The sequence below is a fragment of the Canis aureus genome, chromosome 2 (assembly GCF_053574225.1).
Source record: "Canis aureus isolate CA01 chromosome 2, VMU_Caureus_v.1.0, whole genome shotgun sequence".
Classification (NCBI taxonomy): Eukaryota; Metazoa; Chordata; class Mammalia; order Carnivora; family Canidae; genus Canis; species Canis aureus.
The window spans coordinates 9,118,892-9,136,293 of NC_135612.1; the positions used below are offsets into that span (position 1 = coordinate 9,118,892).

General features: G+C 32.7%; 1 protein-coding gene across 1 annotated transcript in view; it reads left to right on the forward strand.

The window, feature by feature from the left end:
• SLCO4C1 (solute carrier organic anion transporter family member 4C1) overlaps positions 1–17,119 on the forward strand; it is a 76,127-nt gene extending 59,008 nt beyond the window's left edge. The window contains exons 9-13 of the mRNA XM_077863360.1: positions 852–1,005; positions 3,293–3,483; positions 4,752–4,816; positions 6,698–6,835; positions 15,088–17,119. Coding sequence (XP_077719486.1) covers positions 852–1,005; positions 3,293–3,483; positions 4,752–4,816; positions 6,698–6,835; positions 15,088–15,248 — 709 coding nt within the window. The 3' untranslated portion in view covers positions 15,249–17,119. The remainder of the gene's footprint in view (positions 1–851; positions 1,006–3,292; positions 3,484–4,751; positions 4,817–6,697; positions 6,836–15,087) is intronic.
• The last annotated feature ends 283 nt before the right edge of the window (positions 17,120–17,402 follow it).

The window sequence follows — 17,402 nt, forward strand, 5'->3', positions numbered from 1 at the left end:
TTAATCACTCACCATATTAGTGTATAATTATCTGTGTCCATCTCTACTCCTAGACTGTGAAATCTTTGAGGACAGCAACTGCCTTACTCAGCTTTGTATTCCTGATACCTAGCATACAGTCTAGCATTTGCTCAGTTTATTGGTTGAATGAATGAATAAATAGGGACTCGAGAAGTATCTTTGATTAGGGTAACCCTTTATATTAACAAACATATTGCATCCTATTAAGAGGCAGTCTGGAACACAACTGAGCCTGGGAACCAGGAATATTTGGCAAAGACAGGAAAAGTGATTTAATCTCTCTGGGCCCTAGTTTTCCCACTGATAAAATGAGTATGCTGAATACCATTATTTTATTCATCCTTCTAGACTTAAAATTTTGCCTACACCCCAGGGAAATTAGGCAACGTCTGTAGAAATTTTGGTTGTCATAACTGAGGGAGTGTTACTGGCATCTAGTGGGTAGAGACCAGGGATGCTGCTAAGCATCCTACAATCCACAAAATCAGCACTCTCCTCCCTACCACCCCTTGAAAGAGTAATGTACAAAAAAAAAAAAAAAAAAAGAGTAATGTACCAAATGAGAAACCTTGCTTTATTTGCTTTCTCTGCCTGTTTTTCTAATCACTGGCACGCATTATACAAGTATTGCTCATACTTCCTCTCTCTCCCATAAGAAATTAAATTCTGTGTGAAAAGACAGACATTTTATTTGTTTTACTCATTCAGTAATTAAATATGTGTTAAGTGAGTAAATAAATGACTGAATGGAAGATGTAGCAAGGCTTCTGAACTGTTCATTAAAAGTTACAATACAGATAATTTGCCCTCATTTAATTTCTTGTTAACAGGACAGGAAATCTGGGAAACTTGACCGCTCCTTGTAATAGCAATTGTCACTGCTTGAGATCATATTATTATCCTATCTGTGGAGGAGATGGAATCCAGTATTTTTCTCCCTGCTTTGCAGGTTGTGCAAATTCTACTTCAAAAAGACATCCAAAGGTAACTCGTGTCTTCTGCTTTACTTTAATGAGGCAGTGTCTTTGTATATTTATGGACGACCATCTTTATCCCTCTAGTGGAATTTAGTGGTTCTAGTTCTTCCTTGCTGCCCAGGAGGGGCCATTCAGAAGCCAGACATAAAGTTTCAGTCAAGTTAGATGAATAAACTCTAGAGATCTGCTGTACAACATTGTGCCTATTGTCAACAATAATGTATTGAATGCTTTAAATTGGTTAAGAGGGTAGAGCTCAGGCAAAGTGGAGTGAAATAAGAGTGAAATATTATTTACCTTTTTATATTTTATTTTTTCTCAGCCAAATTAATTAATTCTCAAATACAAATTTACTTTTAATTCTAGATTAGAATGCATATTAGTTTACCTACATAGGATTTTTTAAAAAATGAAATGGTTTAAGAGAGTCCAATAGAATTTTATTGTACTACATCTACAATCTAAAGATTTCATGTTAGCTAAATTTAAGAATTTTGGGGAAAAATGGCATTCAAATTATCGGTAGCACATAATGTTATACATTAATAGATAATGTGTTAACTTTGAGAAGGCCTGAGGGAAATACATACATGCTATAGTGTAAGGGATCACAATGAATAAGATAAATAAGAAATACATGACAAAAGAGCACAATCTTGACTATTTGAAATGTAGAATCATGAAACCGCATTCCTTTTCCCATACAAAGAGAAGTTTGAGATTGCAGGAAAAGATTTCTATGTAAATAAGTATAAATAGATAATTGGAATGATCCATAAAATTAGATTTCTTCTAAAACCAACATGGATATATTTGTGGGTTACAACGTGTGGTTATACACGTTTGCATGTTCATACATACACACATAAATCTATGTGTGTATGTGTGTACACATATACACATATCTTTAATGATTTTATGTGCAATAAATACAGTTAGGTACTCCTACTATATTCGTCACTCCTTCCTGCAGGTGTGAGAATATGAGAAACAATGTACATTTTTTCATATTACTTAACTTACAGATTTTTATTATTTTTACAAGATTTTATTTATTTATTCATGAGAGACACAGAGAGAGAAAGAGGGGCAGAGACACAGGCAGAGGGAGAAGCAGGCTCCACGCAGGGAGCCTGATGCGGGACTCGATCCCAGGACCCTAGACTGACTTTAGCACTAAAAAAAAAAAAAAAAAAGATTTCTGGCCTTCAGAATAATAAAGGAATGATTTCCTTTGACTTCTTTGGCTTTAGTATGACTTTTATTGAGGAGTTAGACTTGTAAAAATATTTATAGTAAGGATAGAATTGAGATATAAAAAATCTTTAAAAAATAGTTATGCCTAATGAACTTAAACTCTCAGTTCTTTTCCTTTGAAAGTTATACTTGTGATCTTTTTACATGTTTCCTTCTAACACTTTATATTATTAATTAAATATGTATGTATTAAATAGTTAATATTTTATGCTTATATATAAAATAACCTTTTGGATAATGAAGTAATAACTTCAAGTTTTTGATTGTCATAAGTGTCATCCTAGAAGACATACAGTTTGCTTTTAGTAAAGCAGTTACAAAAAGTTCAGAAAGTTATAGTGATTTAGTTGAAAGTAGGACTTTTTTCCCCCCAGAGAATTATGATGTATTAGTCTATTTTACTGTGCACTTGTTAAAATTACAGTGTTTGTCCTTTGAAACTAGTGTAGATAGATTGTCACTCTCCCTGCTTCTTTGTCTTCTATAATGGAAAACTATTTGAACAATTATGATCCATTAAAAGTAGTTTAGAATGTGAGACCTGATAATTTTTTATTCTTGTCAATTTATTTCATAAGTCAAGAGTCAATAATAGGTTACAACTTGAGACAATGAACACAAAACTCAAATACGGGCCATAAAATATGACCCCTTATTTTCACTTGCTTAATTTTTAAGTGTTAATTATTCCTTCCCAGCATTATTTATTATGTATAGATCAAGACTATGTAAAGTGTTTGCCATGTATAGAGATCACTTAAAATGATAAAATATATTTTCAAGAGGGGCACCTAGATGGCTCAATCTGTTAAATTACTGACTCTGGATTTCACCTCAGGTCATGATCCCAGGGTTCTGGGATTAAGCCCCATGTTGGGCTTTGTGCTCAGTGAGGAGTCTGCTTGAGGATTCTCTCTCTCCTTCTCACTCTTTCCCTTCCCCCTTTCACACTCTCTTTCTCTAACATAAATAAATATTTTAAAAATATATGTTTTCAAGATAAGTACTTTCAATATTTTCTTGTCTACTATTTCTAGGTATATCACAACTGTTCCTGTATTGAGAGGAATGTAGAAATAACACCTACTTTGGCAAGTTTTGATTTTGAAGCTAAAGCTGGAAAATGTGAAAATCGCTGTGCAAACTTGCCTATATTCCTTGGCATTTTGTTTGCTACAATTGTTTTTACATTTATGGCTGGTACTCCTATAACTGTGTCCATCCTAAGGTATATATTATATTGTGAAAATTGCCATTCCTAAGACATGTTGGGTGAATAGAAAATGGACTCAAGGATTCATTTGGGGTTTATTACTGACCATTGGTTCCAATCGTAATTTGGTTCTTATAAGGTCACTAGTTCTATGGCATTGGACTCTACCCTAATGAAGTTCTACTTCATTGAACCCTAGGTGAATGAGGTTTAAATATGATCATATGAAAATGTCTTAATATTGCCTACATGGAATATGCCTGATTTTAGTTTCTCTGCCACTTTCATGAGGCTTCAGTTTAAGCTGTTTGACTGTATTTAAGCATGATGGAAATAAAGTGCATTCCACATGTGTCAGAGTCAGAATGACAGAATTTTATTCAGCCTTCCTGTAAACAGTGATCTACTAGATGAGAAGCTAACTGCCTCCTGGCTCTGAGCAGTGTTTTAAGCTTTCAAATTGCTCTTTCTCCTTCTACATCACTTGATAAAAATATTTTGTCTGCCTTTTCGTAAGGTCATCAGCCTATCTGTCTTTCCTAACAAACTCTAGCTTTTTTATTCTTCAGTTTTCGTTCCCTTACACTACCTTTTCACATACTTTTTTGTCAAATAGAAATTATAGAAATTCTGTCCAAAAGTATTAAATAGTCTGTTAATATTATCCTACATGGACATACAAGTTATTTAGAGAATTGAGAAAATGCTTTTTTAAAACTTTGTTTATGAAAAATTATCTACATCACCTTTCAACTGCATGTTGATCTCTTTTATCTCCTAACTCTTGTGTGCCAGCATCATGTAGCATTCATCTTTGATAATCATTACTTAAAGAATCCTTGTTGAATCAGATTAAGCCTCAGCAACTGTTTTGCACTGACCCAAATTTGTACCTTATATCATAGATATGATCTCTGTCTCAAAGTCAGTAAGTTAGAATAGGAATTATTTGCTTGTGACTTAAAGGATAGTAAAAAATAAGTCTTATTAATAAATGTCTTTTCTTTTTTACATATTACAATTCATACATGTTCAATATATTTGTTAAACTTTATCTGACTATTTTTCGGTATTATTTGTAGTGTGTTAGGTCACATAACATTTTTCTTCTTTTACAATTCCAGAAAGGTTGAACTGTATATAAGCTGTTACAAATAGTTTATTTAATGGACATAACATTTACTTTAATGTAGAAATGCTAAGCTGTCATAGAAATAAATTTGCTCAAAGAGCAAATATACTATACGGCCGCTTTTGGTTTAATATGTATTTGATATCTCCAGGTGTGTTCATCACAAGCAACGGTCCCTAGCATTGGGAATACAGTTTATGCTGCTTCGATTATTAGGTATGCCATTTTTCTTAATTCGTTGGTGAATGTTGGTTATTTTTGTCCATTAGTGTTATTGGTTTACTCATTTATGGTGTATGCCAAGAAAATAATTAATTTAAATGTCATGGAAAACTACATAATTGTCACTGAAGAAAGCTGTTTTCTAATATTCAAGATGTATTATTTATGTATCACATAAGAAAATAATGACTTTACTTTTCACCTACCTGATTGGTTAACTATTGTTTTCAATTATGTTACAAACATAACTTTAAAGAGTATATCATATTTATTTAAAATACAACATAAGATCATGAACATTTGTTTAATAGAGCATAGTAAAATACATAAATCTTTTCTATTCATGTAAAACCTATTACCAACATAAATTATGATGAAATCTTATTTATAACTATGGTAATTCCTTTTCTCCCAGCATTTATCTCCATTTGGGACATAATTATATTGTAACAATGAAAATTAGTGAGTTGAAATATTTTAATGAAAATTTGGTATAGATATTATGGCTAGTTGAGAATTGATGGAAGATTTTTATGGAAAAAAATTATAAGGTTCCAGATGTAGGAAGAAATAGAAGGACAGAAATACTGTATTATACATAAAATTATATAATTATACCTACAATATTATACACATAATATTGAGATCATTTATAAAAACGAAAACCAAAAGCAGGAGCATTAGAGATCATCTGGACCAGCTTCTCCATTTTCAGATGAATAAATTAAGGCTCTGAGAGATTTAGAGATTTCCCCATAGGTACACAATTCTTGGTGAAAATGAGACTAGGAAATGATATCCTTAATCTCACCAGTGCTCTTTTGACACTATCATGCTGCAGGTCATGCTGGAGGTAGTTGAAACCCTTTTTTTTTTTTTTTTTAAGATTTTCTTTATTTATTTGACAGAGAGCATGAGAGCAAGTACACAAGCAGAGGGGATAACAAGGGGAGAGGGAGAAACAGGCTCTCCACTGAGCAGGGAGCCGGATGTGGGGCTAGTTCCCAGGATCCTGGGATCATGACCTGAACAAAAGGCAGACGCTTAATCAACTGAGCTACCCAGGTGCTCCAGTAGTTAAAATCTTTGTCTAAGAAATATATTTGACTTGTAACAGTTGGAAACTCTTTAAATATGTTAAAGTTTAGTGCCTCATGACTTCATGTGAGGGAAAGGGTGTGTGATTTAAGATATATTCCCAGATATGTTAGTACGATTGTGTGTACATGTGTGCATACACATGTACACTCTCATGCATTCACATGCACATACACATATATGCTGTAGTTCAGCACTTATATTATACATCAATACTTTTGATATTTTAAAAGTAGAATAGTTAGTGCCCCTGAGTGGCTCAGTCAGCTAAGCATCCAACTCTTGTTTTTGGCTCAGGTCCTAATCTCAGGGTCATGAGGTCAAGCCCCATGTCAGGCTCTGAGCTCAATGAAGAGTCTGCTAAAGTTTCTCTCTCCCTCTCCCCATCCCTGCATTCACTCTCTTTCTCTTTTTTAAAATAAATAAATCTCAAAAAAAAAGGAGAATAGCTAATTTCAAAGGCACATTCATTAAATTAGAAAAACAGCGGATTAAAATATTTACTTAGCTAAGTGTTAACCCAATATATGCCAATTTTTTTATTAAAATAACTTTGAATTGATTAGAAGTATATAGTAATTATATAATTATTTAGAGTGTTTTATCTGTATTTCTTCTTATCTCTTTTATTTGTATATAACCTGATCGATTTGTATATGGGCAGATTAATTCCTAGTCTTATTTTTATAAGATATATGTATAACTATGTGTATAACAACCTGTTAACTATAGACTATAATCTTTACTGATTGTTTATGTCACATATAATTCTTCTAGGCACAATACCTGGACCAATTATATTTGGTGTCACAATAGACAGCACATGTATTCTGTGGGATATTAATGAATGTGGAGCTAAAGGAGCTTGCTGGATTTATAATAACATCAAGATGGCCCATATGCTAGTAGCTATAAGTAAGTGGTGATTTCTTGATAAATTTAGATTGATGAAATACTTAAGTACTTTTAAGTTTTGTAATGTTGAGTCCATGCTATCCTATAATTCTGAAGCAGAAATCAGTTATCACAACAAGTTATGAAAGGCTTTAATGAGTTATAAGGCTCAGTCTAAAGTAGAAGAGAATAACATTTTAGCTTTCATTAAATCACATACACTTTTTTTAACAACCTCTTTCAAAAATTTTTTTGAACTTCTACAAAAATTTAAAAGACAATCCTGAGAAACTCTCTGGAATGATTGTCATCTAGTTACCTGGGCTTTGGAAGGCACTTAGAGCTGAGGTAGAGAAGTACCCTTTGGCTCTAAAGTGTGTTGTAAGAAATTATTTTATATCTTAACAGGTTAGCTGTGATGTTTAACCCTTTTTGCCTTCGTGGTCTGTCTTGGATAGTCTTGGTTAAGCAATAAATGACAATGAAAATTGAGGAAGTAGACCAATGTATCTATTTTGTAAAAGTTAATATCTAAAAATTTAAAACAACCTAAAGAATTAATATATTTCAATTGAAATATAAGTAGAGGTTTCAAGACAGTGGCACAGGAGAACCCAGAACTCATCTCCTCTCATGGGCAACATATTTATAACTATATATAGAATAATTTCTAAAGAAAAGGATCTCAACATTGGACACAGCACCCCATAACCAAGGACAAAAAAACCCCACACTGAAGTAGGAAAGGCAGAGACATGGCTTTGTGTACCATTTTGCCCTAGACATAACTCCACAATTGAGAGGGATCCCAAAAATAAAGAGCACTTCCTCAGTGAATGAAAGGTTTGAGTCCCACAACAGGCACCCTGACCCAAAGGACTGACACTAGAAATACAAGATCTCCAAACATCTGGGTTTGAAAATCAATAAGAATTAATACCAAGAGAAATGCAGAACTATAGGGAACAGAGGTCCCGCTCTTAAAGGGTTCATGTGCAAACCCACTTATCCTGAGATCCAGCACAAAAGTAATAGAATGAAAAACATCCAGATCATGAGACAGAAGACCCATTTACTAATTTTAAAGTGACTACTAGAGAGGCAGGAGCCTACAGGGACTCTATCCAGAGACAGAAGCCCTGATTTGCACCATTTTTACAGTCTCATCCTAACTTATGGTGTCAGAATCAATGACTGCCATTTTCCATGCACTTCTTTTGCCTGATAGCACCAGAGGGCATCCTCTGTCTACCCTATACTATAAGTAGGCTGGGCAAATAATCTGTAGCTCACCTACCTCACAACTAGTATGGGGAAGCTTCCTGAGCCCCATCCTCATTCAGCAGCCAAGATGCAAACAGATGGGTAGGTTCCCTGAGCTCCACCCTCCCAATGTAGCAGACAAGCTGCAACTGGGTCAGGTGAACACCCCAACCCCACCAAGCTGAAACTGAGTACCCTGGGGGCTGGCTGAGCACCCTGAGCCCCACCTACCCCACACAGCAGCTGTGTCCCTATTATAGGTAGCTAGGACATGCAGACTACATGAGGGATATCATCCATAGAGAGCCTGGCTCTGTAACCAGGGGATCTTGCGGTTTTGGGCAACATGAAATGGGTCTTACAAAAGTCCACTATCTCAAGACTGAAAGAGGTAGTCATTATACCTAATACATATAGACAGAGAGGACAGGCAAAATGAGAAGGCAGATTCCAAACCAAAGAACAAAGCAAATCTCAGAAAAAAAAAACAAAAACAAAAAAAAACAAAAAAAAAACCTTAAGGAAATGGTGATAAGCAATCTACTTGATAAAGAGTTCAACAATGGTCATAAATATGCTTACCAATTTTGGGAAAAGAATGGATGAACACAGTGAGACCTTAAAAAAAAAAGGTAGAAAATATAAGAAAGTACCAAACAGGGATCCCTGGGTGGCACAGCGGTTTAGTGCCTGTCTTTGGCCCAGGGCGCGATCCTGGAGATCCAGGATTGAATCCCACATTGGGTTTCCGGTGCATGGAGCCTGCTTCTCCCTCTGCCTGTGTCTCTGCCTCTCTCTCTCTCTCTCTGTGGGTGACTATCATAAATAAATAAAAATTAAAAAAAAAAAGAAAGTACCAAACATAAGTTATAACTGAACTAAAAAACAATCTAGGGGGTTCAATGGTAGAATAGATGAATTAGAGGCATGAATTAGTGAGCTATAAGACAGTAATGAAAAACAACAGCAAAATGAAAATAGAATTAAAAGATGAGATACCTTAAGGAACTTCTGGAACAGCATCAGGTGGAATAACATTTGCATTCTAGGGGCCCCATAAGGAGAAGTGGGAGAAAATGGCTACAAAAATTATTTGAAGAAATAATGACTGAAAACTTCCCTAATCTGGAGAAGGAAACAGACATCCAGGTCCAGAAATCCCAGAGAGTTCTAAATAAGATGAACCCAAAGAGAAATATACCAAGACCAATCATAATTAAAATGATAAAGAGAGAATCTAAAAAGCAGCAAGCAGAAAAAATTACATATATGGGAAACCCAATAAGGCTATCAGAAGATTTTTCAGCAGAAACTGCATAGGCCAGAAAGAAGTGGAATAGCACATTCAGAACACTGAAAGGAAAAAAAAATTAACAAGAATACTCTACCCAGCAAGGTTATCATTCAGAATTGAAAGAGAGATGAAAGAGTCTTCCATGTAAGCAAAAGCTAAGGAGAAAGTTTATCACCCCTGACCTTATAAGAAATGAAGGGACTTCTCTAAGCTAAAAAAGAAAGGCATCTAATAACACATGAAAATAAAAATCTCAGCAGTTAAGGTAAATAAATAATAAAGGTAGTAGATCAGCCTCTTATAAAGCAAATTATAAGGGTAAAAGACAAAATTAGTAAAGTTAGTTTAAAATACAATAATTAGTTAAGGGAACTTAAAAAATATATAAAATGTGTCATTAAAAATCTAAAACATGGGGGGTACAAGTGAAAGTATCAGACTTTTGTGTTCAAAATTAAGTTATCAGCTTAAAAGAGATTGTTAAATACATGTTGTATGTGAACTTCATAATAACCACACACATAAAATAATTATAGTAAATTCAAGAAGAAAATGAAAAGGAAATGTAAACATAACAATAAAGAAAATAAACCACAGGAGAAGAGAGAAAGAGAATAAGAAAAGGATCATAGAGGAACTACAAAACAGCCAGAAAACAGTTAACAAAATGGCAATAAGTACATACCTATCAATAATTGCTTTAAATATAAATGAACTAAATTCTATAATCAGAAGACAGAGTGGCTGAATGGATTAAAAAACAAGACCCTTGTATATGCTACCTGGAAGAGACTCACAGTCTAAAGCTGGTGAAAGACTGAAAGTGAAGGGATAGAAAAAGACATTCCATGAAAATGAAAATGAAAACAAAGCTGGAATAGTAATACTTACTCAGATAAAATAGACTTTAAAACAAAGATGGTAAGAAAAGACAAAAAAGGGCATTACATAATGATAAAGGGATCAACGTAACAGCACTTATAAACCCAACATAGTAATACATAAATACATAAAGCAAAACAGTAGTCAGCGGAGATCTAGGCAGTAATACAATAATAGTAGGGCCTTTAATACCTCACTTATATCAATGGATAGATCATCCAAATAAAAAAAAATCAATAAGATAACTATAGCCTTATCTGGATCAGATGGACCTAATAAATATATAGAGAATATTCCATTCCAAAACAGCACAATACACATTCTTTTCAAGTGCACATGGGACAGTCTCCAGAATAGATCATATGCAAGGTCACAAATGAGTCTTAATAAATTTGAGAAGATTCAAATTATATCAGGCATATTTTCTGACAAAAAATATAGAACTAGAAATCAGTTACAAGAAGAAAACTAGAAAATACACTAATATGTGAAGATTTAAAAACATGCTACCGAACAACCAGCGGATCAAAGAAAAAAATCAAAAGAAAAATTTAAAAAATAGCTGGAGAAAAATAAAAATGGAAATACAATGTTCCAGAATATTTGGAATGCAACACAGTTATAAAGGGGAAGTTTGTAGTCATACAGATACAGGCCTACATTAAGAAACAATAAAAATCTCAAACAATCTAATTTTACATTTAAGGGAACTAGAAAAAGAAGAAAAAACAAAGCCCAAAGTTTGGCTTTCTTCCTAGAAGGAAGAAAATAATAAAGATCAAGACAAAAATAAATGAAATAAAGACTAAAAAAGCAATATAAATGATCAGTGAAATTAAGAGCTGGTTCTTAGAAAAAATCAACAAAATCAACAGGCTTTTAACTAGACTCATCAGAAAAAAGAGAGAGAGCCCAACAGAGAAAATCAGAAATGATAGAAGAAAAATTACAATGGACACCACAGAAATACAAAGGATCGTAAGAGAATATTATGAATGATTATACACTATCAAATTAGTCAACCCAGAAGTAATGGATAAATTCCTAGAAACATATAATCTTCAAGGCTGAATCTTGAAGAAGTAGAAAATCTGAATAGAAAATAGGCCAGTTGCTGGTGATGAAATTAAATCAATAATCAAAAAACTGCCAAACAAAGGTCCAGTTCCAGATGGCTTCACAGGTGAATTTTACCAAGGATTTAAATAATTAATGTGGATCCTTATCAAATTATTCCAAGGAAATTGAAGAGGAAGGAACACTTCCAAACTTATTTGGTGAGCCCAGCATTACCCTTATATTAAAACCAGACAAAGATACTACAAAAGAGAAAATAGAGGCCAGTATCCCAATGAATGCAGATGCAAAAGTCCTCAACAAAATATCAAAATTAATTCAGCAACGTATTATAAGGATCTTACAATGTGACTAAGTGGGATTCATTCCAGGGATGCAAGGTTTGTTCAACACTCACAAACCAGTCAACGTGACACATGACATTAACAAAATGAAGGATAAAAAATACATATGTTTTTTCTCAGAATTCAAAGGAAAAACATCTTTAAAAACTCAACATTTTAAAGAATTCAATCTTAGAAATTGAAGGAAAAACATTGTTAAAAAGTCAACATCCATTTGTAATAAAAACTCTTACTGAAGTAGGTATAGAGAGAATATACCTCAACATAATAAAGACCATATATGACAAACCTATAGCTAACATAATACTCAACAGTAAAAATCTAAAGGCTTTTCTTCCAAGATTAGGAACATGACAGGGATGTTCCCTCTCGCTACTTTTATTCAACATAAAGTTTGAAATCCACCAAAAAAAATTGTTGCAACTAAAAAATTAATTCAGTAAGGTTGCAGGATACAAAATTAATATGCAGAAATGTTTGCATTTCTCTACATTAACAGCACAATATGAGAAAGAGAGATTAAGACAATTCCTTTTACAATTGCACCAAAGAGAGCCCAGTAGTAAACCCACATTTATATGCTCAGTTAATCCACAGTAAAGGAGGCAAGAACATTCAATGGAGCAAAGACAGTCTCTTCAATAAATGGGGTGCTGGGAAAACTGGGCAGCTACATGCAAAAGAATGAAATTGGACCCCTTTCTTACACCGTACACAACAATAAACTTGACATATGTTAAAAACTTAACTGCAAGACCTGAAACCATAAAACTCCTAGAAGAAAACATAGACAGTAAGCTCTTTGACAGTGACCTTAACAATATTTCTTTGTATATGTCTCTTCAGGCAAGGGAAACCAAAGCAAAAATAGACAAAGGGTCCACATCAAACTAAAAAGCTTTTTTGTACAGTGAAGGAAATCATCAACAAATGAAAAGGCAAACTTGGAAATGAGATGGCCAATAAAGGGTTAATATCCACACTCTATTAAGAACTTACACAACTCAATAACAACAACAACAAAAGTGAACAACCTGATTAAAAGCTGGGCAGAGGATCTGATAGACATTTTTCCAAAGAAGACCTCCAGAGGGCCAACAGTTGCATGAAAAGATGCTCCCCACCCCTCATCATCAGGGAGATGCAAATCAAAACCACAATGAGGTGCCACCTCACACCAGTCAGAATGGCTATTATCAAAAAGAACAAATGAGTATTGGCAAAGATTTGGAGAAAAAGAATCTCTCTCATCCACTGTAGGAATGGAAAACAGTGTGGAGGTTCCTCAAAAAATTAAAAATAGAACTACCATACGATCTAGTAATTCTACATCTGGATGTTTCTGGGAATTTATCTGATAAAAACAAAAACACTAATCCAAAAATATATGTATGTACCCCTGTGTTCACTGCTGCATTATTTATAATAATATCTGAAAGTAATCTAAGTGTCCACTGGTAGATGGATGGATAAAGAAAATGTGGTTTATATATACAGTGGAACATTACTCAGCAATAAAAAGAATGAAATCTTACTATTTGTGATTCCATAAATGGACCTAGATGGTATTATGCTAAGTGACATAAGTCAAGTAGAGAAAGACAAGTCATATATGATTTCATTTATAAATGGAATTTAAAAAAAGCCAAAGAAATGAAACAAAACAAAACAGACTGATGGATACAGAGAACAACCTGGTGGTTAACAGAGGGGCATGATTGAGCCGACGGGCAAAATAGATGAAAGGGAACAAAAGGTGCAAATTTCCAGTCATAAAATAGGTCACAGTGATGTAACCTATAGCATAAGATGTATAGTCAGTAAAATTGTAGGGGCGCCTCCATCAGTTAAGCATCTAACTCTTGATTTTGGCACAAGTCATGATCTCAAGGTTATGAAATCGAACTCCCTGTTGGGCTCTGCACTGATTCTGAAACTTGCTGGAGTTTCCCTCTCTCCCTCTCTCTCAGTCCCACCCCCATGCTCTCTCTTTAAAAAAATAAGATAAAATTTAGATGAAAAATGGTAATATTGTAAAGACTTTGAATGGAGACAGGTGGTCACTAGACCTATTATGGTGATCATTTCATAATGTTTAAAAATATCAAAATACTCTTGTACATCTGAAACTAGTATAAATTATACACCAATTATAATTCAAGAAAAAAAACAGATGTTCTAAATAAACATACACACAAACATACATGTATGTATTATTACTTAATGTGTGATTTTCATGGTGATTATGATTGTATTTTGGCATATGTATCAAGATAGCTTATTAATCTTAATGTGTTTCAACCCAGAGAATGATGTCGGAATTTTTGATGATAGAATAATGAAATACCCACTGAAGAAATAAATATGTAAATCCAAAAATATAATTGGAGGGAAAAAATTGACTAGAATAGGCAAAATTAATCTTTCTAACGCTTTTACATATGAAACACTCTTTATTCACTGTGTTTTTGAATTTAAAAATTAATTGGTTTTGTGTATACTTTTTGACCAAAAGATAGAGATAATGAATTGTTCCTTTTCCTACTCTGTGATGAATGTGAGATTTTTTTCCCCTAAATCATATATGCCTTTAAATTTTCTAAAAACATTGTCATGATAGTACCTATGTAACTAATTTTCCTGTAAATCTATAGATGCCTTAGTTCAATGAGAATTCCTGTTTTTTCAAATACACATTTTGAGTAAAATACTAATGGTAACACAAATTAGGTACTGCAGAAACTATACTGCAAGGCCATTTAGTTTATTCAGCTGTCACTTAAATGCTTATACTCTGGCCAGATTTCATAAAGCCAAGCTCAAAATCACAGTCCTTTGAAAACAAAGCTTGTGAAGTGAATCTCATTGGTTCACATTTTTAGTCAATATTTAAATTTGGTTGAGTACTCAATGTGATACATTTTGTGGAGGCTTTCTCCTAAGAACCCCAAAGCCTTTTAATTTTTAGAATTATTTTCCATCATGGACTTGATCATTCCACAACTAATTTTTTAGGTTCAAGGATATTATAAGCTATTTTATTTTGTCATTGACTTCATTTCTTACAACTTTTATACATATGATGTGTTAATAAAATTAGAAGTGGAACATAGATTTATTTAATTGTATGCAATACTTATTTTATTAGAATGTACAATCATAACCAAGAAAAGAGTAATTATTGTACATTTTTAATGTTTGGAAAGAAAATTAAAGCCTGCTTCATTGGGTTGTATAGAAATGTTTTACTGAAGAATACCACCTTTCTAAAATTTTAAAAATTTAAAACATAGATCTATAATGCCTATCTACTACTGCTCTTTAAAGTGGGTTTCTGCGAAGAATTTCTCAGAATTAATTTTTGTGATACTTAAAGGCCTAAATGCATGATTAATTTTTGTTTTTATATTTAGGTGTTACTTGTAAAACTATCACCATTTTCTTCAATGGGTTTGCAGTCTTTTTGTATAAGCCTCCACCATTAGACACAGATGTATCATTTCAAAATCAGAATACAGTTGTGAGTACTGTTTCAGTAGAATGTGATCTCAACAATGCAGGAAATGAAGGATGAAATAGAAAAAGGAGATTGTTTTACAGCTGGGAAATTGGCCATCATTTCCAAGAGTGCACATTGCCATTGCAGCATTATCTACCCAATATGGACAATCATATTTTAAAAGTTGTCATTTTATAATTAAATGTGTTTTCTGTACATTTATGGACTTGTTTTGTTTTAATGTAAGAAACAGACTTGTGCCTTCAGAGCCCACCGAAAACCTCAGAATACACATGCATTCATGCATGTGCATGCATGTGCACACATACACACACGTTTCCCATTGTCCAAGTATGAAATAACAAACTAATAAACTAAATTAGAAAAAAAGCCAATTATTAGTTAAAAGTTTACATTTTAAAAATAATCATATTTCTATTCTTCTTGCAACTTGTTTTATTTTACTTATCATTGCCAGTAGTTTGAGCTTATTTAGAAAATATCTGGTATAAAAATGTAAACTAATTAAATTTACGTGATGATTTTTGAGAACTATTACTGAAAACTCATGACTTTAAAACTAGACATTTTGTTTTTAAATTTATATACACTTAGTCTGTCCTTTATTACAAAAGGTTTACAGAACAATTAAAATATAATCATCTTCTTTGTGTCCCAATCTATAGTGAATTCAGAAATAGTGTTGTATATGCGTATTTTCACTTTACTCAAGAATTCCAGGAGGTAATTTGCTGATCTTGCTTATTTTTAACACTTTCTTTTAATGATTCCAAGACAGTATTATTCAATTATACATCCTCCAGGACAAAGTACCAGATTCAGTAAAGTGCCAATTACATATGAAAAGATTTTTTTTTAATGGCTTAGGTGCATTTTATTGGTTTTCTTTGAAAGATTTCTTAATGAACTGTTGATCAGTGTTTATATACTCAGTAATTTAGTTTTTCTCATTTTAAAAATTTGCCACCTAGTATGTTATTAATAGTATCTAAAAGAGTGCTTTGCTCATGATAGGCATGTATTAGTGTTACGGAACTCTTTAATTGATCCATTTATTTGAAAGATAAAGTATTTCTCATATCGGATAACATAACACTCCTGTTTCTTTAGCTCAGATTTAAGCCAATGTTGTTGACTCAGAATGTGGAAGAAATAGATCAGTGAACAACAACAAAAAGCTTCTACTTGGTCAAGAATTTTACTGAATAAGAGAAGTGTTAAGTTCATATTTAATTTAGAGGGAAGAAAAAAAATCACCCTATATATACAAATAGTTTAATGAGCAAGTTGCTTAATAATTGGCATTCATTTCATAATGTTTTTTAGTTATGAAAAGTCATTGTAGTCAGTGTACTCAATTTTATAAGATGATACATTTTTACAAACTTAATGAAAATAGGTAAAGTGAAAATAATTTCAACACTTGAAGGAAGTCAGACTCATACATATTTACAAAGAATACCTCCTTTCATGACAGGGCAGTGTAGACACTACTATAATTTATAAACATTATTTATACTTTTGGATCAACTAGGTTATATGTATTGATATCCTACTTTAAGAACAAAATTTTTCATAGTATATTTTTTCACGATTTATATGATTTTTAAAGTAAGCTTGAATCTATAAATTGCAGTGATTTTTGTACATAATTGGATATATGTCTTAAAACTTATTTTTAAGATTTAGATTTTCTTAATTGTAGGACATACAAATGTAAAATTCTTATACATGGAAATAACTGTATACAATTGATTTGATTCTGTAAATTGAAAAATATAAGGAAAATTTTAGCTGTATTGTCCTTTAGTATTTAATTTAAACAATTGTATAAAATGCATATGTGTATCTTTTTAAAAATGAGAATATTTGTACTAGATTGTTAAATGTTTAACCTTATTAAATGGCACAGATTTTCAATAGGATTTGTATCTGTTTATGAATACACACACACACTTGGTGGTTGGGAAAGGGAAAATCAGTGTACTTTTGAACTTGGTGAATGTAATTTAATTCAGTGATTTCTGGTATCTCAACATATGTGTTTAATTCAATATAAACCACCTTCACTATGAAATATATACTAAAATTGTTCCGTACAATAGTTATCATGTATGACTGAAGGATAGACAAGATTTATATGAGTAGGATACAGTTATAGATAGTTGGTTGTCAAAAATATGATACTGTGAAAGTAATGTGTTTTGG